Source organism: Panthera pardus, unplaced genomic scaffold, assembly GCF_024362965.1.
Source record: "Panthera pardus isolate Hobbes unplaced genomic scaffold, ASM2436296v1 HiC_scaffold_8, whole genome shotgun sequence".
Classification (NCBI taxonomy): domain Eukaryota; kingdom Metazoa; phylum Chordata; class Mammalia; order Carnivora; family Felidae; genus Panthera; species Panthera pardus.
The window spans coordinates 14,112,629-14,137,781 of NW_026527013.1; the positions used below are offsets into that span (position 1 = coordinate 14,112,629).

The following is a 25,153-nucleotide window of genomic DNA, read 5'->3' on the forward strand; positions in this document are numbered from 1 at the left end:
CAGTGTGTTCTTCTCTGTGGCTAACAGTTGGTTTCTTGGTTTCTCTCTCTCTTCTTTTTTTCCTTTGCTCGTTTGTTTTGTTTCTTAAATCCCACGTATGAGTGAAATCATATGGTATTTGCCTTTCTCTGACTTATTTCACTTAGCGTGATGCTCTCTAGTTCCATACGTGTCATTGCAGATGGCAAGATCTCATTCTTTCTTTAAATTTATTTTTACTTATTTATTTATATTTCATTTTTTGAGAGAGAGAGAGAGATTGCTTGAGTGGGGGTTGGGGGTGGGGGAGAGAATCCCAAGCAGGCTCCATGCTAAGCATCACAGGGCTCAATCCTGTGACCCTGGGATCATGACCTGAGTCGAAATTAAGAGTTGGCCACTCAACCAGCTGAGCCACCCAGGTGCCCCAAGATTTCATTCTTTTTTATGACTGAATAATATTCCTTTTTTTTTTTTTTTTTAAGTTTTTAAATTTATTTTGAGAGAGAGAGACAGAGAGAGAGAATCCCAAGCAGGCTCCACACTGTCAGCCTGGAGCTTGACTTGGGGCATAAGCCCACGAACTGTGAGATTATGACCTGAGCCAAAATCAGGAGTCAGATGCTTAACCCACTGAGGCACCGAGGAGCCCCCACATCTTCTTTATCCATTTATCAATCAATGGATACTTGGGCCACTTCCATAATTTGGCTATTGTAAATAATGCTGCTGTAAACACTGGGGTGCATGTATCCCTTTGAATTGGTATTTTTGTATTCTTTGGCTAAATACCTAGTAGTGGGATTGCTGGATTGTAGGGTAGTTAGTTCTATTTTTAACTTTTTGAGGAAACTCCGTATTGCTCTCTAGAGTGGCTGCACCAGTTTTCATTTCTGTCATCAGTGCAGGAGGATTCCCCTTTGTCTACATCCTTGCCAACACTTGTTTCTTGTGTGGTTAATTGTAGCCATTCTGACAGGTGTGAGGTGATAGATTTGCATTTCCCTGATGATGAGTGATGTTGGGCATCTTTTCATGTGTCTTTTGTCCATCTGTATGTCTTTGGAAAACTGTCTATGCATGTCTTCTGCCCATTTTTTAATTGGATTATTTGGTTTTGGGGTGTTGAATTTTGTAAGTTCTTTATATATTCTGGATACTAACCCTTTATTGGGTATGTGATTTCCAAATATTTTCCATTGGGAGGTTTTTGATGACTGATTCAATCTCCTTTCTTGCTATATAGGTCTATTCAGATTTTCTATTTCTTCTTGGATCAGTTTTGGTAGTTTGTGTGTTTCCAGGAATTTGTCCGTTTCGCCTGTTTTTTTAAAAATCCCTAATAGGTAATATTTTTGTTGTCTGTTTTTTAACATAACCTCAATGGCACTATCTACCTATAACACAACTGATAGGCATACCTTCCACTGCCTGGCCTCAGCCCGTTCCCCTCTGTGTCTCCCGCCTGCTTGTTCAGATCAGGATCCAGACAGAGCCATGGGTAGCTTCTGGCAATGTGTCTTCAGTCTCTCGATCTGTGACCCCTGTGCCTTCTCCCTTAGACCTGCCTGCCTTTTCTGGAAACTGTTTTTTGTTCATGTAACCGCCACTTATTAGAGGCTGGGCCTTCTGTTCTCTGTTATATCCTGTAGCTCCTGGTCACATCCAACCTCCCTCAGAGGGCAGGAGCCCCAGCCTGCCCCAGGAACTGTCCATATAGACTCACAAATGTTGAAAACTTCCCTCTAACCAGGAAAAATTTCTCTTTCCAACCCCAAGAAGGCCTGAGCTGATAATTACTGAGTGGCCACACCACCATCTCCATCACCCAGAGTGGTCTAGGCACAGGCTGCCTGCTGGGTTGCCGGAGTGTGGAGCCCTGAGCCTGAGCGGGTATGCAAGGTAGTGCCCGCCTCTCGGTGTGTGGCAAAGGAAAGGCTCGTTGGGCGCAGGGCACAAACAGCTGGATTAGAAGCCCAGGTCCTGTCCAGGTGCAGCCTAACCCTTTGTGGCCCTGGGAAAGGCCTATCCTCTCTAGGGGGTCCAAGGTCTGGATGTCTCTTTGTTTATCCGTAACATCTTTGCTGAGCATGCCAGACCATGGGGCCCCCCTGGGGACCAGGTACTCATAGTCTGGCCTCTTCTGCCCAGTGGCCTCCCACGTGACGCCCTCCTCTTCCCCCAGGCTGTGGCCATGGATGCCCTGTCTCTGGAGCAGCAGCTGCCCTACGCCTTCTTCACCCAGGCGGGCTCCCAGCAGCCACCACCGCCACAGCCACAGCCCCCTCCACCACCACCACCTGCGTCCCAGCAGCAGCCGCCCCCGCCACCCCCACAGGTGCCCGTCGGCCTCCCCCCAGGCGGCCCCCTGATGCCAAGCGCCAGCCTGACGCGGGGGCCCCAGCTGCCCCCGCTCGCGGTCACGGTACCGTCCTCTCTCCCCCAGTCCCCCCCAGAGAACCCGGGCCAGCCGCCAATGGGGATCGACATCACCTCGGTAAGCCTAAGATGGGGTCGTGTGGGGCCTGGCTTGGGGGGGGGCGGCGGCTCATGGATCCCAGGGGCTGTGGGAGACCCTCATTGGGCTCCCAAGGCCCAAAGACTCAGGTGTGTGTAGCTGAAGCCTCCTCAAGGCTCCCCTTCAAGACCAGCTTGGCCAGGGGTCAGGGCTGAAGCAAGCACTGCCAGGCCAAGGTTGTCATCCCTTGTACCGATGGGGAAGCTGAGACACAAGCAGGGATCATTTGTCCCAAACTTCACCCAAGATGGACTATACTGTGTCTGACCGCAAAGCCTCTCCCATGCCCTTTGATGCCCAGTACTTCAACCCTTCCCATCCAAAAACGGCTCCCTTGGGGGCAGGGAGGACACAGAACTCTCAGGGCCTGGGGAACAGACTGCTGGGACTTAGAAGGACAGAGTTGAACTTGGAGGAGAAGGGATGAATCCAGCCCTGTGGTTCATGCAGCACAGTGCCCTGGGCCAGAGACGTGCAATTTAGACCATGGGACTCCCTGCTTGGGGCCTGGGGTCCTACAGCTCAGACCATGGGACCCTTTGCCTGGACCTGGGCTCAGGGTAATGGGTGCTTGATTTCGACCTCTGTACCCCCAAACCTTCTCGAGTGTTCAGACTTTCACCTTGGTTGCCCTGGTGGGAAGGGAGTGGTCTCGGCTATCTTTGACTATATTTAGACCAATAGGGACTACGTTTAGGGTACAGCAAGCCCTCTCCACTCAGCCCTTGGCTGCCAACCCCAAGATAAATGTCATCAAAACATGATGTGCTCTGCAGAGACTAGGCCCCCTGAGCTGGGTGGGGTAGGTGGAGAGAGACCTGTTTCCAAGCTGCTCTGACCCCTCAGAGGGCAAACCCCAGGGGTCCCCCGGACAAGAATGTGCACAAGCCTTTTCTTTGTCAGAAACATGGCTGGTGTGGGGGCAGCTCTGATGGCGGAGCCTGCTTGGAGTACCTCATTCCCTGACGCCCTCCAGCGGTGATGCCTCACTTTTGAGCTGGGCAGACAATGGAGGCAGGGATGTCTGGGCCAGGTGCACAGATGTTACCCCTCCACCCCCGGGGCTCTCTGTTGCCTTGCGCCCCTTGGGGGCAAGGGCTCTGGTTGCCTCTTTCTTGAGTTCGTGCAGCCTCCAATGAGCAAGGAGAACATCCCTCTGGACAGTTTCCTCTTTCCAACTCTGAGAAGGCCTGAACCGGTCATTGCCAAGTGACCGTGCTGGCGCCTCCCACACTGATACCTTGCCAGTTGTGCCCCCGTGCCCCTCCCAGGCTCAACCCCTATTCCAGACTACTCAGAACAGGCCACTGAGGAAATGGAGGAGACCGAGCATTTATGGGGCCCTGGGCTGGTCAGCCGGGCCTCAGTGAACAACATGCACAGAGAAGTCAGGGAGCTTGCCCAGAGGCACACAGCAGGTCCTGGGTGGACTGGGACCAGAGCAGGGGCTAAATCCAGGTCCTGCCCCAGTCCGTCCTGCCCCAGCCCGTCCTGCCCCTGGTGAGAAGCTAAGGCCCTCTGTCCTTCAGGTGAGGAGGTGGCCGCCCCTGGGAGGTCTCTGGACAGCAAATGCATCAGGCTCGTCCCAGGCGGTGCTGGTGTAATGACTGCCGGGTACCGGACGTCTTGCGGTGTGCCCCGCATGGCCTTGTTTGTCGGTCCCACCACCCCTCGAGGTGGGCAGGCTGTGCTGTTGCCCAGAGTCGGCAGCAGAAGGCGGCGGCTGCCTGCCCGGCCCTGGGCCTTGTGTTGCCCACGTGCGTGTGGGTGTGTCTGTGTGTACACAGGTATGGCTGTGTGCACACGTGTGTATGTGGGTGCGGGTGTGTGTTCGTGTGGGTGCTCTGAAGCCTGCCAAGCTAAGGTGGACCCCTCCGCCCCCCCCGCCCCCCCCCCGACGGTCCTCCGGCGCAATTCCGTGAAGCTGGGTTCTCTGACCACGCCCCCCCCCCCGCCCCCCGCCCCCCCCAGCCTCCGGGAGCTGGGTTTGGAGACACGTGCCCGAAAGGCCCCGGGCTCCGACAGGGCGCAGGGACCCGCACCACTTGCAGGTGCTCCTGGTACCGTGCTCACCCGCTGGGCGGGGGGTCTTCGGGGGGATGCTCGGCGGGGAACGGCCAGTCCCAGGAAGCCAGGCCCGGGGCCCCTCGCGCGTCCTGACCTGTCTGTCGTCGCAGGCGCCGGCTCTGCAGCAGTACCGCACTAGTGCCGGCTCCCCGGCTAACCAGTCTCCCACCTCACCTGTCTCCAATCAAGGCTTCTCCCCCGGGAGCTCCCCGCAAGTAAGGGACACCGCCTCCCCCCGTCCCGGCACCCCGCGCCCCAGCGTTGCTTCGCGCCCCCCCCCCCCCCCCGCATCCCCCACCATCTGTGCCTCGCTCCATCCCATCTCGTCCACTCCGCTGGGGCGGGGAGGAGAAGGCGCCGCCCCACCAGGCCCGGCTCAGGAGCTGCCACGTTCCCGCCGTGTCTTTGTGGCCGGTGCGGAGCCCGAGCTGGAGGCGGTGGGCTCTTCACCTGCCTTCGTGACCTCGGTGTTGGCCACACCCCCAGGCTTCTTGCCAGGGTCACCCCGGGGTCCCACAGCCTGTGCACACATCCCCACGCGGGCCTGCCCGCCCGAGGCTCCCCAGAGTGGAGGAGGGCTCCACCTGCTCTGGGGCATAGCTGAGGCGGTGGCCGGCCTGTGACTGGGGCTCTGACTCCTCAGACTCTTCTCCCTCTGCCTCACAGAAGGGTGTGTCCTCACAGGAAGCTTCTCTGAGTGGGGTCCATGTCCCCATCTCACAGACGAGGAGACTGCGGCTTGCCCCAGGCAACAGGCGGGGCTCGACCACATCCATCAGATTTGGGTTTTTTCCCCAACGCGGTTGGACCCCAACCTGTGACACACATACATGCAACATACCCCCATCTGGGTTCCTCAGGAGTCCCCTTAGCACAACTCTCAGCTTATAACCAAATTCTGTCTGCAACATTCCACCAGAGAGGAGGTGCCCACAGAGCTGACATCAGGGCCCGAAATTTCCAGGCTATAGAGCCTCCTCAGGACCCCGCCATGCCGTCCCCAAAATGTCACCACGCTGAGAAGCTCCTAGGAGCCTCTTAGCAGTGCCCGAGGCCCTGAAGCCTCATTTTTGGTCCAGGGCACAAAAGAGAAAGGATTTTCCTCCCCTCCTAAAGAAGGAGAAGAGCTGTCTCACCAGGCAGGACCGTGCAAGAACAGTGTTGAGTTCCCTGGTCCAGGGGACGTGTGGCCCGCTGTCCCCATTTCCCCAGCTCTCAGAAGTACGCCCACATGGGGCCCTGTGTGTTGAGATGGCAGGTGTCCTGTTCAGGAAAGGCTGTTCTCATGGTTCCATCTGCTGTAGGAGGAGCTCTCCTAGGATCCTTCCTCCACCACCCAACAGTGGCCTGGGGTCCTGCTGGGACCATCTGTGTGCAGCTTCCTGCTCCATAGGCAGGTGGGGAGGGCATCAGTGAGCTCAGGGCAGGCCAGAGGTCAGTTTGGTATCTGTGGGCTCTGGATACATCGACACCGGTTCTGAGCCCTGGTGGCTCCCGAGAAGTGTCTAGTTTGGTCACGTGGTGTCATGGGATGCCGAGGGAGGGGAAAAGCTGGTCCAGGCAGGGGAAATGGCGAGTGGGGCCTATTCCTGAGGCTGGTCCTTGAATAATGTCTCTTTTTGTACAGGAGGCAGGAGAGGAATTCGGGGGTGGAGCAGATTTCTCAGTAGAGATTTGCCTAGACCAAGGCGGGTTGGTCCATCCTCGGCAGAAAGCATGTTGCCGTCTTGTGAAGCCCGTGTCTGTGTGTTGGTCTGTCCATCCGTCCACTGGGTGCTGGCAAGGGAGGTGGGCCGCTCAAGTGGCTGTGAGGTCAGGGCTGTCACGTTACCTGGACCGAGCCAGACACGGGCCTGACATGGCCAAGAGGCCCACTAGGGGGCAGACCATGCCGGGTGGGCGGCGCCAGGCCTGGCTTCATGCTGCACCTGGATCCCTAGGTTGCACTCAGTGGCCCCGTGGGCCGGGGCCTCCCCTCACCTCCCCGGCCTCGAGTGGACATTGTGTCTGTCTGGCTGCACCTCGGGCCTTAGGCAGCTGGCCTTTGGTACTGTGTGCTGTGCTCCTCCCTTCCACCCTGAGCAGACCTTTCTGGCAAACTCTGATGGCAGCCTCACAAACGAAACCTTAGCCTGGGTCCCCTGCTTGTGATGGGCCTCTTTGAGTCCAAAGCCACGGGGATGGAAACAGGTACCCCAGAACAGACCTGCTGCTTCTTCTATGGGGAAACCCATCCACAACCTTGCAGCCCCCTTTTCCAAACCTGAAGCTGGCTATATTTAGGGCAAAGGTGGCATTTTTGCCACATTGGCCGTTTTTCTTTCTGCTCTCAGCCCACTGACCAAGGAGGAAACAGACTTGGTGTCCGGGCTGGGGATCTGTTTCCTGCGGCCTGGTGCCTCATGTGAGGTCTGGCCACGATGCACTGGCTGTCCCTCCTCCCGTCCTTGTCCCACCGGGCTCCATCCTGCTCTCTCTCTCTGGCATCATAGGAATAAGCAGGGGCTCCAAGCCCTTGTTTCTGGTGTCTCTTTTGCCTATGAGGGTCCCCAGTCCCTTGCTCTTCTGCTGGGAGCAGACCTGTCTCCCGGCTAGCCGTGGAAGAATGGGAGTTGGGCTGCCTGCCCACCCATGGGTCCTCGGGTCCCCCAGGCAGGCAGCCATGGACAGATAGGTAGACGGGGCTTTCTGTGTGCCTGTCTTATGTTCGCTTGGCCAGCATCTGGCTCTGTGCGCCTGTCCTGTCCACATGTATGGCCTGCTACCATGTCCCATGTCTCCCTGGGGGCCTGACAAGGTTCGCCAAGTACGCTTCTCATCCTGAAATTCAGAGCACCTACTGCCTTGGCCCCGGTCACATACTTTACTCTGGAACCCTTCAGGCGGGGTTCCCAATCCCTGTGGCCCCCCTGTCTTCCATCTGATGGAAACCAGGTCACCCATTCCTGGGTTCAAGTAGAGGAGATGGGGGATGGCTCTTTGGGGGCTATTGGGGTACTGAGGCCCCCCAGGAGCAGGTGGCAGAAAGAAACATCCTGAGATTGGGGAGCACCCTGCTCAGAGTGAGCCAGGCACCCCTCCATCCTGGAAGTTGTGGGCTTTCCCAAGAGGCCTGAGGTAGATGCTCAGCCTCCTTTATCCTGAGCATCCTCCAGGAAGTTCCAGGGGCCTCCCTGTGGGCACAACCAGCCTGAGCCCCAGCAAGCCCCCAACCTGGTCCGGGGGACCGTGATGACAGCAGGCCTCTCTTCTGTCTGCAGCACTCCTCCACCTTGGGCAGCGTGTTTGGGGACTCGTACTATGAGCAGCAGATGGCGGCCAGGCAGGCCAATGCTCTGTCCCACCAGGTGAGCGGGTGCCCGGGTCACAGCGCCCACAGCTTACCCGGACGCTTACCCGGACCCCGCCCGCCCCTCGGGCGTGAGCTTCGCTCTTAAGGCTCCCTCCTGTCTCCAGGCCTTGGAAGGGGTGGCTTGGCTTTGCCTCCCCAGGCATCTGTGCCTGGCCCACAGAATGAGGCCAACAGCAGAGGGGGAGGAAGGGTGGGCGGTGAACACTGGCAGGGACAGGCAGCGGCTGTAGCATCGGTGCCTCAGCGTGGGCCGTGCATGTGGGTTTGCCGGGAGGTAGAGCTGGCTCCGCGTGGAGGCCAGGGTCCGGGGCGTGTGGGCATGAGAAGGGTTGGCCGCTTCCCGGAGCAGGTCACGCACCCGTCCCTCCTTCCATCCATCCATCCATCCAGTGAGCCCTGAGGGGGCCGTGTGCAGGCAGGCCTGGGCAGGTTCAGAGAGGGCGGAGGGGGAGACCCTGGGCATAGAATCTCACGCTCAGCAGCCCCGAGTGTCTGAGCGTGGGTGCTGGGCGTCTTGCAGAGGAGGTGGTCCCGGCTGCCACAGGGCAGGCCAGCCGGCAATAGCCAGGGGCTCAGCAGGGCCGGCCTCACGCCTGTGTGCTTCCCCTGGCAGCTGGAGCAGTTCAACATGATGGAGAACGCCATCAGCTCCAGCAGCCTGTACAGCCCGGGCTCGACGCTCAACTACTCGCAGGCGGCCATGATGGGCCTCACGGGCAGCCACGGGAGCCTGCCAGACACACAGCAGCTTGGCTACCCCAGCCATAGCAGCATCCCCAACATCATCCTCACAGGTGAGGCCATGTGTGTGGCATCCTGGGCGGGGGTCTCGGGCAGAGTGGGGGGCCCGGCAGCTGCGAGAGGCCTCATCCCCGGGAGAGACGGCGCCCCCGCCCTGCACGATGAGTCGTGACAGGACTGGGCCAAAGGAGGCCAGACCCCACCAACTTTGACTCGTTGCCAGGTTGTGGGACAGGCCAGGGGGACACACGCCAGACCCTGAACCAGGCTTCCAGTGTCCCATGCTCAGAGCAAGAACAGGACAGAGCCAGTCACTCACCCAGCCCCGCATCTGCTCCCCAGGTCCCTGAACCCCATTAGCTGAGAATAGTGGGATTGCAGGTGACTAGGGGGTGGGCCCTGCATGGCAGGGCTTGTCACATGCAGCCAACATACATGCGGCAGGCCACACAGCAATGAGCATCCCAACGAGCACAGCGCCCAGGCTCCTAGGGACATGCATAGCACATGTGAGTAAGTCCCTACTCCACGTGGCATAGAACCCAGACCCTTTGCTGCCTCTGCTCCATCCTGTAGATTGTGGGTTTTATTGAAGAAAGAAGCAATTTCCTTATAAGCCAGGACTGTCTCAGGATTGAGGGTGACACCCCCTGGTGGTCCCACTGACCTCTCCAGGACGGAGAAGTCCGTGGCCAGGACCCCTAGAGGCCTAGTGCTTCCTCCCTACCCCAGGGGTGTGAGCAGTGGTCTGCAGGAGATGCTCTGGGGGTGGAAGCTTCAGACTTGAAAGAAGGATCAGGCTCCTGGGATTGCCACAACAGCCCAGAAGGACTTTTATACCCCTGTCTCAGACTGGGAAACTAAGGCCTAAGGTCTCATTGCAAGTAGAGGAGAGAGCCTAGGTTTGAATCCGGGTCTCTCTGGGGAGAACTCAGACATCCCCCCAACCCACAGGGAGGGTCCCTGATGCACACGTGCACACACACCCCGGTTTGCTTCTCAGTGGCGTACAAGGAGGAGACCTCCTGGCAGAGCAGGAGAGGCCCCTGCTCCTGCCAGGTCACACTAAACATTTGACCTGGCTCCTAGTTCAGGGCTTCCCAGCCTTGGCACTGCTGATAACGAGGGGCTAGATCTTTCTCTGGGGTGGTGGGACCATCCTGTGCTGAGCAGCATCCCTGGTCTCCACCCACCTGATGCCAGTAGCATTCCTTCTTCTCTAGTCATGACAAGTAAAAATGTCCCTAGACGTTGCCAGTGTCCCCTAGAGGGCAACCCCCCACGTAAGCACCCCTGGTGTGGCCCAAGCCCCTCTTCCCTGAGCATTGACAGGGGCCGCGGAGGCACAGGGCGGGGGGTCAGAGAGCCAGGGCCACGCTGAGGCTTGTTTGTCCTGTGTTCCCCCCCTACCCCCGGCTCCAGTGACGGGAGAGTCCCCTCCCAGCCTCTCTAAAGAACTGACCAGCACACTGGCCGGGGTCGGTGATGTCAGCTTCGACTCGGACAACCAGTTCCCCCTGGACGAACTCAAGATTGACCCCCTGACCCTGGATGGACTGCACATGCTCAACGACCCCGACATGGTCCTGGCCGACCCGGCCACCGAGGACACCTTCCGGATGGACCGTCTGTGAGCTGCACACCCGGCACACCGCCGCCCAGCCCCCGGCTCCATCACCCCGCCGGTCAGTGGTCCCGACGGCGTCTCCCTGAGCCCAGGGACGGCCGCGCTCCGTCCTTCGCAAACGGCCGAGCTTGTGATTCTGAGCTTGCAATGCCGCCAAGCGCCCCCTGCCCACCCGCCCGCCCCCCAGCTGTCCACCTCCCTTGGGAGGCCGCGTGTCACCCCCGCGGAGCCTCCCTGCGCGTGCTCTCTCGCCCCCCACCCTGGGCCATGAGCCGTCCCCCTGTAAAATGCGGAAAGCGTGTTGGGGAGGGCCGCCGGCCTGGAGGGGGCGCTGTGGTTCACGGCGGCGGTGGGCTGAGGTGCATTTTCCGACTGTTGTCCAGCTCTCACTGCCTTCCTTCGTTCCTGGTCCCCCGACCTGCCCGCCACCCCCAGCCCCAGGTTAGGTAGAGAGCCAGCCCCACCCTGCCAAGGGGAGAAGGCACCAGAGAGAGGGGCAGACACAAAGCGAAATAAACACTATTTTGACTGCTGTCTTTTATATTTCTGAGCACATTCAGAGAATGCTAGAATCCATCCCATGGAGGTAGAACATAAAAGGTGTGAACAGAGCATGCAAAGCAGCTAAATCTTCCTGGGGCCCTTGTTCCCGCTTTGCCCACCCCCAGCCAGGTCCCTCTGTGGCCGCCTTTGCCCTGAAAGTGAAGCCCCCGGCCAGGACGAAAGGGCCTTCCAGGGGGGATGCATGTGCAGGCAGGGGTTGTTTCTGGGGGTTGTTTTCATCTCTCAACCTGTTTTCATCTTTTCTTCTCTGTACCTTGGTCACTGTCACTGTTATTTAAAGAATGGGGTCGGGAGGGGGCGGCCAGGGCATTTTTGTTGTGTTATTGTTTGTTTGTTTCTTTTGGTTTGTATTTCCACTTTGGTTGTAGACAAGTAGCTGACTCTTTTGATCCAATACTTGCCTGAGAGCATGTTTTTATTCCAGAAATCCCATGTTATATATTTTTTAAGCTAACTGGAAGCAGTCTGCTGCCTGCCCGGATCTGAGCTGTGTCTCTGGCCGTTTTAGCTAAGGCCCACATTGTCTCAAAACGGAAGGGCTGAGTGAGGGCGGATTGGGCCTGGTAGGCTCTCTGGCAGAAGCTTGAGGTGGCTAGAGGTACCTCCGCTCCAGCCACGTGAGAGGCAGAATTCCAGGAGGGAGCCACGGCTTTTATGAAGGGTCCCTCCGAGACCCAGCTCTGCTTGGCCATCCTCAAGGTGTCCGCTGGTCTTCAGGGAAGACTAGTCCCAGACCCCGAGACTGGTGGCAACTGCAGCCCCTCTGTCCTGACGTCCCCAAGATGAGGCTGTCCTCTTGCCCCCCACCCCGAGAGCCAGCTGACATCCGTCCCCTTCAACTACCCCTTTCATGGTTCTTCCCGGCAGGGCTGGATTGGGGGGACAGAGAGCAGTGTTGTCGTAGCGGGAGGTTTCCAGGTGCCTCTTGAAGTGCCTCCGGAGGCCGTGGTGACCATCAGGGCTCGGCCACCGTGCCGGGGGCTGTCCCTGTACCCTCCAGGCCCCGGGAGGGGTGACGGGGCTGTCTTTGTTTTCCGTCAGCTGCTCTGAAATAGGAACTTCTGTTGCAGTCCCTCCAAAGCCGCATCCTGAGCTCTTGCTGGCTCCTTGGCCTGCAGGCCGGGCCCACACCTTCTGCTCGGTGTGATTCTTCTCTGTGGCGTCGCAGCCACTGCCTCTGGGTCTCAAGAGCCCTTGCCTCTGTCCGTGGGAGCCAGATTTGATCTAATGACATCCATCTCTCTTGTTCCTGGGCCGGGCTGTTAGCACGTGGCCAAGTGACTGGGCTGCCACAGGTGTAAGAAGGCCCCCTCCTCAGTCATTTGGCCCCTGATACCCTCGTCTGGGCTAAGGGACACGGGGTTAGTCCGGGGTTAGTCCGTCCAGGTCAAGGGCCCAGCCTCTTACTGAGGTAGGGGCTGGGAGCAAAGAGTGAGACTTTTTTTTTTTTTTTTTTTTTTTTTTTTTTAAGAAAACTACATGTACATAGAAGAGTTTGATTACCATTAGACTTGTATGTAGAACTTTTTTAAAAAATGGCCTTAATAAAATTATAAACCTTCCTGGATGCAATTTTCAAACAAGGCATCGTGGACCCCATGTGGGAGCCTCGTCAGCCCGTATTTCCTGTCTGCCCGGCACCCAGTTCTCAGTGCAGATGGGCAGGAGAGGGAGGGTGTCCACCCCTGCAGCCTGTTTCCAGCATCCTCTTGGCCAGGGGCACAGGCGACATTGTATTTACATGGCCACTTCGGCTCATGAGGGGCATAGGTGCAGTTTTCCCAGGGAGGGGGTCCCAGCCAGGAGCCAGTGGCCAGGCATCCCTGTGTCCTCAAAGGGTTCATACCCCTGCCTGGGCCTGGGCAGGCCTCCTGAGGTCTGCAACAGGGGATTTTGTTTATTTCTTAAATATTGCTTCTCTACTAAATATTCTTGAATTGCCAAGACTTCCTGAAACAGGACAGCCTAAGGGAACCAGCCCTTTAACTTGTGATGTGAAAATACTGTGATTTCAGGCGAGCTGCGCCGTGAGGGGTGGGCCGGGGCCCCTGAATATTGTATATAGACCCCGCCGCCTGTGTCCTCGCTCGCTCGTTCTGGACAGGCCTGGATGCTCAGCCCACATGAAGTCAGAGGCTAGGCCTGTCTGTCCCCCCACTGCTGCCCCCTGAGTGCTCCTGATTTCAGTCCCCTACAGCTGTGCGAATTTCTGCCCCAGGAACACAAACCGAACAGTGTGTTCCCACCTGCCTCAGTTTACCCTCTGTCCTCCAAGCCCCCAGGGCAATGAGTTTATTACCCCCACAGAGGCTTGTGGGCCAAAGTAGAGCCCGGGGTCAGCCCCTCTCTGTGTCCTTCAGAGAAGAGGGTTTATGCCACCACCCATCAAAGTCACCCCCCACACACAGTGTCCAGGGCTGATGTGGGGGAGGAGAAGGGGTCTTGTCGGGATCGTGTTCCCTGTCACAGGTACCCATGCCAACCTCCTCCCCCACTATGTCCTTACCAGGGAGAAGACAGGCAGCACTCTTCGGGGCATCCCGCATTCCCCCCACCCCCGCCATTCTCCTCACATGCCCTGCTTCCTTCTGACATACTTCTGGGCAGGAAGCGGTGGGGGTGGGGTGGGGCGGCCCCTTGGGGCAAGAGGCCCTGAGACCCTCAGTGGAAAGCTCAAGGGGCAAGTTGACCCTTTAGCAAAATTCAGGGGCCACAGCTGACAGTATCCAAAAACTGTCTACACTCTCCTGTGGGGGATAAGCCAGAGAAGGAGCCCTAATTGTGGTGGGTCCAGTCCCCCCTGCCATTGCTGTCCATAGGACTCCCTGGGACTAGCAAGGCCTAAGGGGAGGGCAGCCGTGTGTGTTTGGGGCCTTTCCCCAGCAGCACCTCCACCCAGACCTCCCTGCTGGCTTCTGAGCCACCTGCCTGCCCCAAGGGTGTGCACTGAGCGCAGGGGTCCTGAGACACTCAGGCTGGCCTTTGCAGCCTCTTTCTGCTCCTGTCTACTTGTGGGTTTTGGGGGGCTGGGAAAGGAGGGTTCTGATGTCTGTGTGTTTGGCATGATTTCTTTGGGTGGCTGAGCTCCCCGGAGGATGCCTAGCCAAGTGGGCCCTGTTGTGAGGCCCGTGTGTCAGAGTGGGGCAGATGAGAATGGACGTCGAACACTCTGAGACCCCCACGTGGAGGGTGAGAGGCTCTGTGTCCATCCGTATGTCCAGCGGTGGGTGTCCAGTTTTTGAGCTGTATGCCAGGTGCTAGCTGTGGCCCGGTCAGGATGGGAGCAGGCGTCGGGTCTCCGGGGGGCTGAGTGGGGCTCAAGCAGTAGAGACTGCCTTCCCCACCGTCCAGCATCCTGGGCCCAATGAGCCCCCATGAGGGACTATCCTTAGAGGGGCCCCCAGGGCAGCCGAGGACACATGGGAACGTGCCCCCTCCCCAGACCTCCACATCTCAGCCGACCCTGAGCTGGTTCATAACCAAGCATTCTTCCAAACTCCCAGCCCCATCTGGATTCTGGGTTTTCTGCATTTCCAAAGAAAGCATCCCCACTCCTAGGTACAGTCTGGGTGTGGTAAGGCCTGGCGGTTATTGGGGAGCCCTCCACTCCCCACCCCCAGTCCTGACAGAGCAGCACCTGCACCCACCACCCTCACTGGGTTCTGATTGACCTTTAGGTAGAGGCCACAGAGGCTCTCATTGTGGGGGTAGGGTAGGGGGGGCCACAAGGTCAAGGGTGTCCGGTGCCCCTGGTCTTGACCCATCACCCCTGCAGGTGATGCTCCAGGAGAGGGAGCTGTGGCCCCCTGAGCCCTTCCCACTTGGTTTGCAGAACTGTGGGGAGGACTGTGCGCCTCCCCCCACTGCTGGAGGCCTGCCCGGGGTGAGTGGGCAGCTAGGTCTGTTTCTGCTCCCGTTCTCCTTGGAACCTGTGCCTCCACCTTCTGGGGGTCTCACAGTGTGTGACTAGGGGTTCCTGGAACACTCCTCCGTCAGGCCCTGCCCTACCATCTCAGCCTGAGCTGACTCTCCTTGGTTTCTCTTGGCCTTTGGCCTCCAAGGTTCCTGGTTGGGTGGGGCTCAGGGCCCTTTCATAACCCTTAGCCACAGGCAACTGGCCACAGACACATTCTCTCCGAAGTGGCCACTCCCAGGAGAGGGAGATGGGGTAACCTGTATCCCCAGGCCTGGGCGCTGGGATACTCTTCAAAGGCATTGGCGGGGGGTGGGGGTGGGGGTGGGGCGGCGGTGAGAAAAAGACCCTTGTGACCTGGGCCTCAGTTTCCCTCTTGTCACTGACTCAGACCCATGGGTCTCGGGCCTCAGGGTCCTCCCCGACAGGGTGGGGGCTAAGGTCTGGACATGAGAGTGATGCTGGCTCCAAATAGTTCTTTCCACCCGCCCTCTTGGCCAGCCCTCAACACCACGTCCCAAGATGCCAGGGACATGTGGCACATGCAGGGCGTGGTGTTGCCCCCATCTCGCAGGGCTCTGGACTCTGGGGCCAATCAATGCCCAGCCCATCCTAGCCCATCACTTCCGACCTCTTGTCCACTCGGGACAAGTGGACACAGCTGTGGCCTTTGCCACCAGTCCCTGAAAGGGAGGGCTTTGGCAGCCAAGGTCCACTGGCCCCGCTGTGCCCCCCCCCCATAGGAAACTGCCCCCCAAGGGGCTGGGCGGCACCACTGATATATGCAAACCTGCCGGTCCAAGCCCTGCTCCACCTGTTTCCCTCTGTCCCCAGGCTGGCTCTGCCCTTGCCCCCAGCATGTACACTCTGCTGTGGATGTCCGTGGGCCGTGGGTTGGGTGCCCACGGTGGGTGGGGGCGGGCGGCTCAGGGCGCACTCGGCCGGCCCCTGCCCATCCTCTCTGGCGTGGACGCTTTTGTCTTTGTACCTTTGCATCCTTTGTAATGAAACATAATAAAAATCCAATGTTTTCGTCCCTGCCTCCTCTCCTTTTTTCCTGCCCCTTCCCCTACACTGGGGATGGAACGTGGGCCAGTAGGTATATCAAGTGGGAGCCACACACAGGCCCCCCGCCACACACACACACACACACACACACACACACACACACACATGAACGTGGACACCCAGGTGTGAGCCCCTCACCCCGACCCCTAGCCAGCTAGTTGGGCCTATTGCCTGGAAGGGGAAGGACCCCAGGATCCTGGGGGCAGGCACTCGGTGGTGGGGATCCAGCCCTGTGACCTCAAGTGGGTAGGATGCAGTGGCAGGCCCGGGGCCTCCCCAGTCAGTGTTGGACACTCCTAGTCAGGCCGCTGGTCCCCAGCCACTCGGGGCAAGGGGACGGGTAGTCATTAGCAGGTCTGGGGTCCCTGGCCCAGCCTTTCCTGGCCCCACCCCACGATCTCTCTGAAGCAGAGACCACAGCCAGCCACTCCACCGCACACACTTTATTTCGTCCTCTCTGAGCCCCTCAGCCTTCCCTCCCCCAGTCCAGCCACCCCTCGGAGCCGGGCACTGAGCTCCCTGCTTGGCGTGCTGAGGGCAGCCCTGGGGGTGACCTTCCTCCAGCAGTGGGTCCCCACGCCCGTCCCTAGGCCTGCAGCAGCCTCTGAGTCTCGTAGTCCTCAGGGATGGTGTCTGTGGAGAAAGGGCCAGCGAGTGAGAGGGGGTGAGGTTGGGCAGGATGGACTCCCACCCCCGCCCCCCAAGCAGGGCTCTCCCCTCACCATTGCAGCGGTAACGCAGATTGGCCCAGATGATGTTCTCTTGGGAGAAGCAAAAGACCCCCAGGCGGCCACCCCTCATGGTCGTGTCCAGGACCACGTTGCTGTCAGCCACCAGCTCAGGGCCCTCGTAGAACCGCACTCTGGGGGGAGGATGGGACAGCGAGGTGGGGCCCTGGGCTAGGCCCTCCCCTCTGAGGCCTTGGCGTCTGCCCTGGAAGACGAGTCCCCTCCTCTCTGGGAGTGGAGGCCGTGTGTCCCCCCCCCCTGCCTGGGCCACTCTCAGGGCAGGTGGGGCTTCTGACCTGAGCCTCAGCTTCCCCGCGTGACAGGATGGACTTCCTGGCAGTGCAGTGGGGACTGAGAAACAGAGTAGGACCCCACCGTCTGAGGACCTGCTGTGTCCTGCGTCCTAGGAGAAGTGTCATGTCCCAGAGCCAAACACAGCTAATTCTACCTGCCCGTATCATTCCCATTTTACAGGTAAGGGTACCGAGGTCCCCTGAACCTCCAGGAGCCAGGACAGAGCAAGGGACTTCTGGTCCACTGGCAAGGGGCGAGGTCCCCACCTGATGTAGCCCACTTGAGGCCGGTGCTGCAGGAACCAGCGGTAGGACGTCTTGTCCTTCCAACCCACGTTGCGGGGGTCCTTCCACAGCAGCCGCACCTGCGACGCTGTGTCCCCCGTGTGCCAGAGTGCATTCCGCAGCTGCTCCCCGGGGCCTGTGGAGGACTTCACAGCCTGCCATGCCCAGGGACAGGGGAACAGAGTCAGAGACTGCACAGCCTATCGGAGCCCTGCAGAACCCTGCCTGGTGGGACGGGTTTTGGCAGTGGTGGGAGGCTCTCGGGTGCCTGGATGGGATACCTGCAAGGAAGCCTTCTTGGGGGCCACGTGGAGATTTGCAGGTCGGGTATTGGGGGGGCAGGGATGGTCTGGGAGCTCACGTGAGGATTTGGGAGTCCGTGGACAGGTTTGGAGTCTGACAGGATTTGGAGGGGTCTGCGAGATGACTTAGTGACCCATAGAAAGTTTTGGGTGTCCATGGGATAAACTGGGCTCTACAGGATTTGGGGAATTTGCTGGAGGGTTTCAGTGACTTACTGGGGTCTAGGGGTTCTGCAGGAGGATTTGGACCCTGAGGGGAAGTTTAGGGCTCCGTGAGGTTTCGGGGCCCGAAGGAAGTTTGGGGGCCCTAGGGGAGTGTTTGAGGGCCTGTAGGAATCCAGGGGGTGCTGAAAGGACTCTAAGGTCCACAGGATGATGCTAGGGGGCTGTAAAGGCTTTGGGAGACCTTGGGAGGATTTGGGGCCTCCTAGAGAGCTCAGGGACTGAGGGAGGTCAGGCAGGGCCGCGGACACCTTGAGCTGAATGCCGGGTTCAGCCACTGCACGGAAAGGATTCGCCTGCCAGTATGTCTGTTCCATCTGCTTCCACATAACCACATAAAAGCTGGAGCTGTCCTGGTAGCCAAAGATGAAGCCTGCGTAGTCGTCATCCGTGACCGTGTTCACGTGGAACGTGCCTTCAAAGTCCACGCCATTGAAGGCCGTGTAACCTGGGGAAGAGAAGGGAGCAGTGGGGCTCTCCCCATTGGGGCCCTGCCTCCCCCCCGCCCCCGCCCCTCTGGAGTCCAACTTGCCCCTAGGCCCAGATCCCCACCCATATACCCGCCCCATCCCTACCGGCCGAGTCCAGCCATGACCACATCCCTGGGCCTGTGACATGCCTTGGGTCACGCTCTTTCAGAGTCCAGAACTGTTGGACCCCAGAGCCCAGATTCAACCTGGCTCCGCCTTTCCTAACTTCAGACCCGCCCCTGGCCCCGCCCCCTATTCGGCTAGCTGTACGGCCTGGACCCCTCTCCATGTCTCACCCACAGCCAGGCCAGGGTCGCTGTTCATCGTCTGCACGATCTCCATACCCTGATGGGGTCAAGGGAAGAAGGGCCTCAGGTCTGCCGCATGGGTCCTCGGTTCCCCCGCCCCCAGCTTAGGACCCAATCCCACCACCTTCCGCGGGGGCCCTGTCCCCACCTGGTTGAGCACCACCCAGTTGGGATCTATCTGAGCGTCGCCTTCGGGGTCCAGCACGACCGTCTGGAAGGCCCGGAAGTCAGTGAGGGTGACCTCGGCGTTCTCCGGACACACATCGATCTTGTCCACCACTTTGTCCGCGTCGAAGTCTCCCTGGCACACGTCGCCCACTCCGTCCCCTGAGAGACCCCCGTGGTGGAGTCAGCGCCAGCCCCGCCCAGGGCCTAGTCACGCCCACATCTGCTATAGGTCCCGCCCATACCACGTCCCAGCCCCTCCCATACGTGCCAAGGTCTCCACAACAGCCTCTAACCCACCACAGGCCCCGCTCCCTGCCCTTACGGTCTACATCTTCCTGATTTGGGTTGGGCACCAGGCGGCAGTTGTCCCGACTGTCAGGGACCCCGTCGTTGTCATCATCCTCGTCGCAGGCATCACCCTGGCCATCGTGATCTGAATCCTGCTGGGCACTATTTGGTACTGTAGGGCAGTTGTCCCGTGAGTCCTGGTGCCCATCCCCATCCCTAGAATTGGTGGGTGGGACAGAGAGACAGTGAGATTTCCCAGAGGGCTGCGTCGGGGTTGCCCACCCTCAGTCCCCACCCCACCCCAGATGGCCTCCTTACTGGTCTTGGTCGCTGTCGCAAGCGTCTCCCACAAAGTCATGGTCCACATCACTCTAGGGAAGGTGGATGCAGGAGTCCGAAATCAAGGCAGAGGAATTCAGAAGCCTCCCACCGACCCCAAGTTCCAGAACCAAGGTCCTCCTGACCCCAAGGAACCATGCTTAGACGGCGCTTCAGTCTCCTTAACTAGTCTGGAGCTCACCTCAGGGATCTGACCCAGCTGGGGTGCCTCCGGCACTCACCTGGTCTGCGTTGCTCTTCTGGGGGCAGTTGTCACAGGCATCCCCTACACCATCACCATCGCTGTCCTTCTGGTCTGAGTTCGGCACCCTTGGGCAGTTGTCCACCGTATTTCGGATCCCTGCGAGAAGCAGGGGGACAGCACAGGATCCCAGGTTGGGGGCGGGACCAGGCTAACTTCGGCAAGGCAGCAGCAAACCTGGGGCTAGCCTGGGACACCGTCGTGCGCCTCTCGGGGCTCCCAGCGCTACAAAGTTAAATCAAGTAGGGCATTGGCCCAAGCCTCAGAGACTTGATGGACGGCGGGCGAAGGGACCGGCTCTCACTCACAGAGGAAGCTCAGCTGGACCCTCCGCTGGCACTGGGAATGCACCATGCTGAGTGTCTGCCCCAGGTATAAAACTGGCACCTCCCTGGCCCTAAACTGCAGGCTCACGTCTCTGTTCAACTACTTAACTCCTTGCAGCATCTGACACAGGGCCGCCCTCCCCTCCTCCAAATGTTCCTGCCGCTGCCCCTTCGCGTCGTGTCCCAGCCTTATTTTTCTGCCCGCAGGAGCACAGTCCGTGGTCCCTGGAGCCCTGGACCGAGCTCTCCCGCAGCAGCTTCAAAAACTAGCCGAGCTCCGCCCTCAGGCAAGCCGCGCCCCTCGGTGCTTGCCCTTCCCTCCCCCCCTCCCTTCTGCTGCTCTCACGGTCGCCGTCGATGTCGTCGTCGCAGGCGTCCCCTTTGCCGTCCTGATCTGTGTCCTTTTGGTCATCGTTCTTCTGGGACCGGCAGTTGTCGCACGCATCACCCCACTTATCGCCGTCCGCATTGCGCTGGTCTGGGTTCCGCACCAGTTTACAGTTGTCCTGGGGGACAGGGCCGATTACCGGGGGGAGGGGCGGCCGGTCAGGCCTGGAGGGGCAAATATCACTGCCCAGACCAGACCAGCTCCGAGGCCCCGCCTCCTCCGCAGAGCAGCGGGCATCCTTCCTGGACCCCGCCCCCCTCCCCCCCCCCCCCAGTCCACATCTTCTGAGGCCACTTCCCTCACCCAAGCCACAGCCCCACCTTGCCTAACCTAGGCCCCGACGTTTGGCCCCACCTGCTCGTTGAGGACCCCGTCCCCGTCGGCATCCGGGTCGCAGGCGTCTCCGATGCCGTCGCGATCCACGTCCTCTTGCCCTGAGTTGGGCACCGTCACGCAGTTGTCCTGGGGGGAGGGCACAGCCGGCGTGAGGAGCGTGGCTAGGGAGCCCCGCCCACCACCGCGCCGTTCTGGCCCTTCAGACCCCGCCCACCTTGCGGCACTGGCGTTCCGGGCAGCGCAGCTTCTCGTCGGGGAAGCCGTCCAAATCCGTGTCTCGGCCGCAGACGAGGCCGTTGCCGGCCCAGCCAACGGCGCACTGCGGGTGGGGTGGTGAGTAGGTGCCCCGGCGTGTTCGCCACCCACCCCACCCCCTCGTACCCCATGCCAAGGTCGTTTCTGCTCGCCCGCACTCACCACGCACGACCTCGAGCCATCGCGTTCCAGGATGCAGTCGGCCTTCTCGTGGCACGGGCTGGGCGTGCCGTCGGGGCAGAAGCGCTGTGAGCGCCGATGGCAGCCAGATGCCTGGTCGCCCACGAAGCCGGGCTGGCAAGGGCCGCACTGGAAGGAGCCCTGGGCCCGGGCCGCGCGGGCAGTGAGCTCGGGCTGCCTGCCACTTCTCACCCTCCCCCAGTGTCTCGATCCTTCCCCGCTCCTACCGTGCCTTACCCGGGTATTGACGCACACGGAGTTGGGGACGCAGTTATGCTGTCCGGTCTCACACTCGTTAATGTCCGTGCAAACCTGGATGGCAGGGAGCGCAGAGGTCACCGCCCCCGCGCAGAAACCCCTCATACCTCCCACCCGGTTCACGTCTCCTCTGCATCCTACCTCTCCCCTACCTACATTCCTCCCCCAACCTCCACCATCTTGATGAGGACCCTTCCTCCATCCATCCCCCGGGCCCCCGGGCCCGGGCTCCACCCCTTCCCACTGAAGCCGGGCAGGAAAATAGCCGCAAGGCTAGCGGACCATTTCCCTGATGAAGCCCACCCCTCCACGGCCCTCACCTGCTTGTTGGCTTTGGCGAAGGCCAGCCCCACGCCCTCGTGGGCGGGGCCGCTGAACCCGGGCGGGCAAGCCTCGCAGCGGAAGCCGGGGCTAGTGTTGACGCAGCGGACGCGCGGGAAGCAGGGATGCGCGTTGCACTGGGGGAGGAAAGGCCACGGAGGGTCAGAGGACGCAGGAGGAGAGCCCCGTCGAGAGCGGAGCCTCAAGATTTTGGGGGCTTGAACTTAGGAAATTCAAGGGCCATGAGCCAGCACTTGGAGGGGGGAGGGGGCTTGTGGGGCAAAGGCCATTATTCCAGGGGTCAGACGCGACTTCGCCTTGATGGGGGCAGGGGAGCGACCTGGCAGAGAGAGGGGCTGTTCCTGGGAGCCTATGGGCTGGGTGCTCAAGGGCGGGGGAAGGAATTGTGAGGGCGGGCGTCCCCAGCAGAGGGGGGAAGTGGCCGTCGAGGCGTGCGTGCCCGGCCGTAGGAGGGTCGTCCGAGCGGGCTCCTCGCGGTGGTGGGAGGGTCGTTGGGGCTTCCGAGCCCCGGAGGTGAGGGGGGCCTTTGGGGCGGACCACTCTCGGCTGTAGGAGAGTGGTCGGGGCGGCCGTCACTGGCTACGGAGGGGGTTGGCGGGACCGGCGTCACTGGTGGTAAGGGAAGTGGCCTGGATGAGTGCCCCCCCGCCCCGGCGTCAAGGGGGTCGTCCGCACGGGCGCCCCCGGAGGTGAAGAGGGCCTCCGGGTGAACACTTTCAGCCGAAGAAGAAATCGTTGGGGAGGTCGGTAGTTGTAGGGACCGGTGTTATAGGGGGGTCGTCGGTGGGGTGGGGGACGGGCGCACCTCGTTGACGTCGACACAGTGCGAGCCATTGCCGGTGAAGCCCGCGGGGCAAGGTCCACAGCGCGCGCCGCTTGCCGTCTGAGTGCAAACCACGCCTGGGTAGCAGAAGCCGGGCGCGCACTGGGAGAGAGGCCGCACGCTCAGACCTGGGGTGCGCGCTGGCTGCATCCCTGCGGGTGGTGAAGTGGGGCGGGTCAGGGCCCAGCCCCGGGGGCGGAGTCTATCAGGAGCACGCCCCTTCCTGGAGGGCCGCCCCTGGGGGCGTGGCGAGATCCCGGGCTTTCTGCGACCCCGCCCCGGACCCCGCTCCAGGCCCGCTAGGCTTTTCCAGTCTCTGCATCTCCGCGCGCGTCAGTTTTCTGCTTCTCCCAGAGCGTCTCTGCATCTCCCTCCATCTCTCGCACGGCCTCTGCTTCTTTTCGTGTGTCCCCCTCTCCCTTCCCATAGTCTCTGTCTCCCCCTCCTTGTTCGTCTCTCTCCATCCCTCATCCAGTCTCTCCATCTGGCAGCCTCCGTCTCTTCCTGTCCCTTTTCCTCCCGGTCTTTCCTTCGCTGTCTCCGTCTTTGTCTCCCCAATTCTTCTCGATCTCCCCGCCTGCCGCGCCTCTGCCGCCCCAGCTGTGCTCACCGCACGCGTCACACTCCATCACTGTGTTTTTCAGAAACGTGATCTCCTTGACCTGCGGTGCAGGGGGAGACGGGGTGTAGTCAGCGAGGCCCCATCCCTCTTTTCCTCCCTTGAGTCTCCTCTCCCCTCCCCCAGACTCCCTTCCCACAGACCCACCCACTCCCCTCGGACCCTCCTTCCACCCCCTCGGACTCCTATCCTCCCAGCACCTCTCTTCCTTCCTTGGGACTCCCCCCCCCCCCCTCCACAGACCCCTGGCATCTCCCGCGGAACCTTCTACCCCTGGGACTCCCTTCTCCCTCTTTTCTACAACTTCCTCCCTGGATGTTGGTACCCACGATCCTCTCCATCTCCACCGGCACCTCCTTCTCCCATCCCCCTGCCTCTCCTCCTCTTCCAGGCCTCACTCCCCTCCTCCGCACTCCCCGTCCCCCCCCCCCCCAGTCCGCACCTGCTGCCGCAACAGCTCCCGCACATCCTGCAGAGCCGCGTTGGTTTCCTGAAGTTCCCGAAGCATCTGCGGGCCCAGATCTGCACCTGCGCCGACAGGGGGCGCTGGTGGGGCGTCGGGGTTTGGGGACCCCCGCCACACCAGTCCTTACCGCGGCAGGGCCCTGGGACTCCCTCATTCCTTGAGCGTCCGCCCTGCTGCCTGGTTTCTCCGACCTGCATGCCCCGATGAGCAGTCCCTGAGCCCCCAAGAAGCCGCGACCCCAGGCCTCACGGGTCCTCCGGTACGGTTGGGGGTCGAGGCCACGCGTGGGGGACGGGGCGGCTTACCTATCTGTATCTGGCCCTGGCCCGACGCACGGAGGGCTGCCAGGGTGAGCAGGAGAACGCAGGCGGCGGCAGGAACCATGGCGGCGGCGGGGAGCTGGACTGCAGCTCGCTCTCTGCTGCCCACGAGGCCCGCGGGGCGTATTTATCCCAGCGGCTCAGCCGGCTCCGGGGACGGCCCACCCGCGGCCCTGCCCAGCGTCCAGCCGCAAGGTAAACAGATGGCGCTGGCCTCTGCGTTCGAGGCCCCGCCCGGTGTTGCTGAACCCGGACACGGCGGGGAAACTGAGTCACGGGGAGCCGGGGTAGGGGTCGATAGGGCAGGGAGTCAAGTGGGACCACCCTCCAGCCCTCTCTCTCACTTCTCTATTGAGTGCCTGCTGTATGCCAAGATTGGGACCTAACTGAGTACGAAGCAATCCGCACGGCGGCTCCCCTCAGCTCACACCTGGGGAACGGGTCAAGAGACGCTAAAAGTTAGGACCCCCACCCCCGACTCTGCTTTCAGTCAGGCCGACTGGCCCTCCACTCCCTCTTCACTTGCTTCAAAATGAGGCAAATGACATCTCTCGGTGCCTGTTTCCATCCCCAGCAGAGGAGTGCGCAAATTAAAGGGCTCCCGCTGGAGGAGGTCTGAGGGGGGTGGCCAGGACTTCTGTTTGCGGAGACTTCGCCATACCTTCCGAGCTCCGCTCCAGCTGCTGTGGGAACAGCCTGTAATAAAAATAAAAATTACTTCTAATCAGGAAAATCGTCCCTCCCAGCTCAGCCTCGCTCCTGAGCTACAGAACACTTCGACTTTCTGGAGTTAACCCTCTCCACCCGCTTTCCAAGTGCTCAAAGCCTCGGTCGTATGGACCAGAACACTGAGGCCCAGAGAGGGGAAGTGGCTAGCCCAAGGCCACCGCAAGGGGCAAGGGTGAAATCAGAGCAGGGTCATAGCCCGGTCTGTTCTCCTGGGAGGTTCCAGAGAAGTCACCAAGGGCTTCCCGGAGGAGGTGGAAGGGAAACCTAAAGGAAAAGAAGGACTCGGATCAGCAGAGCGAAGTGAAGACAGTTCTGACATAGTGAAGCACGTGTGGCTTGGGGAGGGGGGAGTTTCAGACACATCTGTTTACTCCACAAACACGCATTGGACACCTACCGTGTGTCACGTCCTGCGCTGGACTCTTGACACAGGACGAACAAGCCAGAGGGGGCCCCTTCCCCTAGGGGAGCCCAGGTTGGTGGGGAGGCCGCTTGCATAATCACCCAAAGGGGCCAGAGCTGTGATGGGGATACACAGAGAGCAGTGGGAGCCCCAACAAGGTGCTGGACCCAGCCCGGTGTGGGGGGAATCTGGGTAGGCTTCTCCGAGGAGGAGGGAATGCTCAACTGGGACCAGG

The 25,153-nt window shown here is 60.4% G+C and overlaps 2 protein-coding genes across 11 annotated transcripts in view; one reads left to right on the top strand and one right to left on the bottom strand.

Moving 5' to 3' along the window:
* CRTC1 (CREB regulated transcription coactivator 1) overlaps positions 1 to 15,797 on the top strand; it is a 76,172-nt gene extending 60,375 nt beyond the window's left edge. For 2 of the 10 annotated variants that reach the window (XM_019416403.2, XM_019416407.2), the window contains 6 exons: positions 2,165 to 2,317; positions 2,426 to 2,476; positions 4,675 to 4,779; positions 7,825 to 7,911; positions 8,530 to 8,710; positions 10,080 to 15,797. In XM_019416403.2, coding sequence (XP_019271948.1) covers positions 2,165 to 2,317; positions 2,426 to 2,476; positions 4,675 to 4,779; positions 7,825 to 7,911; positions 8,530 to 8,710; positions 10,080 to 10,291 — 789 coding nt within the window. In that variant the 3' untranslated portion in view covers positions 10,292 to 15,797. Of the gene's footprint in view, positions 1 to 2,164; positions 2,477 to 4,674; positions 4,780 to 7,824; positions 7,912 to 8,529; positions 8,711 to 10,079 lie in introns of all 10 variants that reach the window. The other 8 variants (XM_019416398.2, XM_019416399.2, XM_019416400.2 and 5 more) reach the window with 6 other exon arrangements.
* A 460-nt stretch (positions 15,798 to 16,257) lies between these two features.
* COMP (cartilage oligomeric matrix protein) lies at positions 16,258 to 24,446 on the bottom strand. Its single transcript, XM_019416409.2, has 19 exons — positions 23,772 to 24,446; positions 23,443 to 23,528; positions 22,992 to 23,043; positions 22,364 to 22,533; positions 21,537 to 21,674; positions 21,196 to 21,270; positions 20,941 to 21,099; positions 20,738 to 20,842; positions 20,542 to 20,649; positions 20,146 to 20,305; positions 19,454 to 19,572; positions 19,212 to 19,264; positions 18,928 to 19,109; positions 18,586 to 18,764; positions 18,426 to 18,474; positions 17,911 to 18,107; positions 17,118 to 17,290; positions 16,552 to 16,691; positions 16,258 to 16,462 (listed from the first exon to the last, which is right to left on the bottom strand). Exons 1-19 carry the CDS (start codon positions 23,848 to 23,850, stop codon positions 16,416 to 16,418), a joined length of 2,271 nt encoding a protein of 756 aa, XP_019271954.1. The 5' UTR covers positions 23,851 to 24,446; the 3' UTR covers positions 16,258 to 16,415.
* Between the last annotated feature and the right edge of the window lie 707 nt (positions 24,447 to 25,153).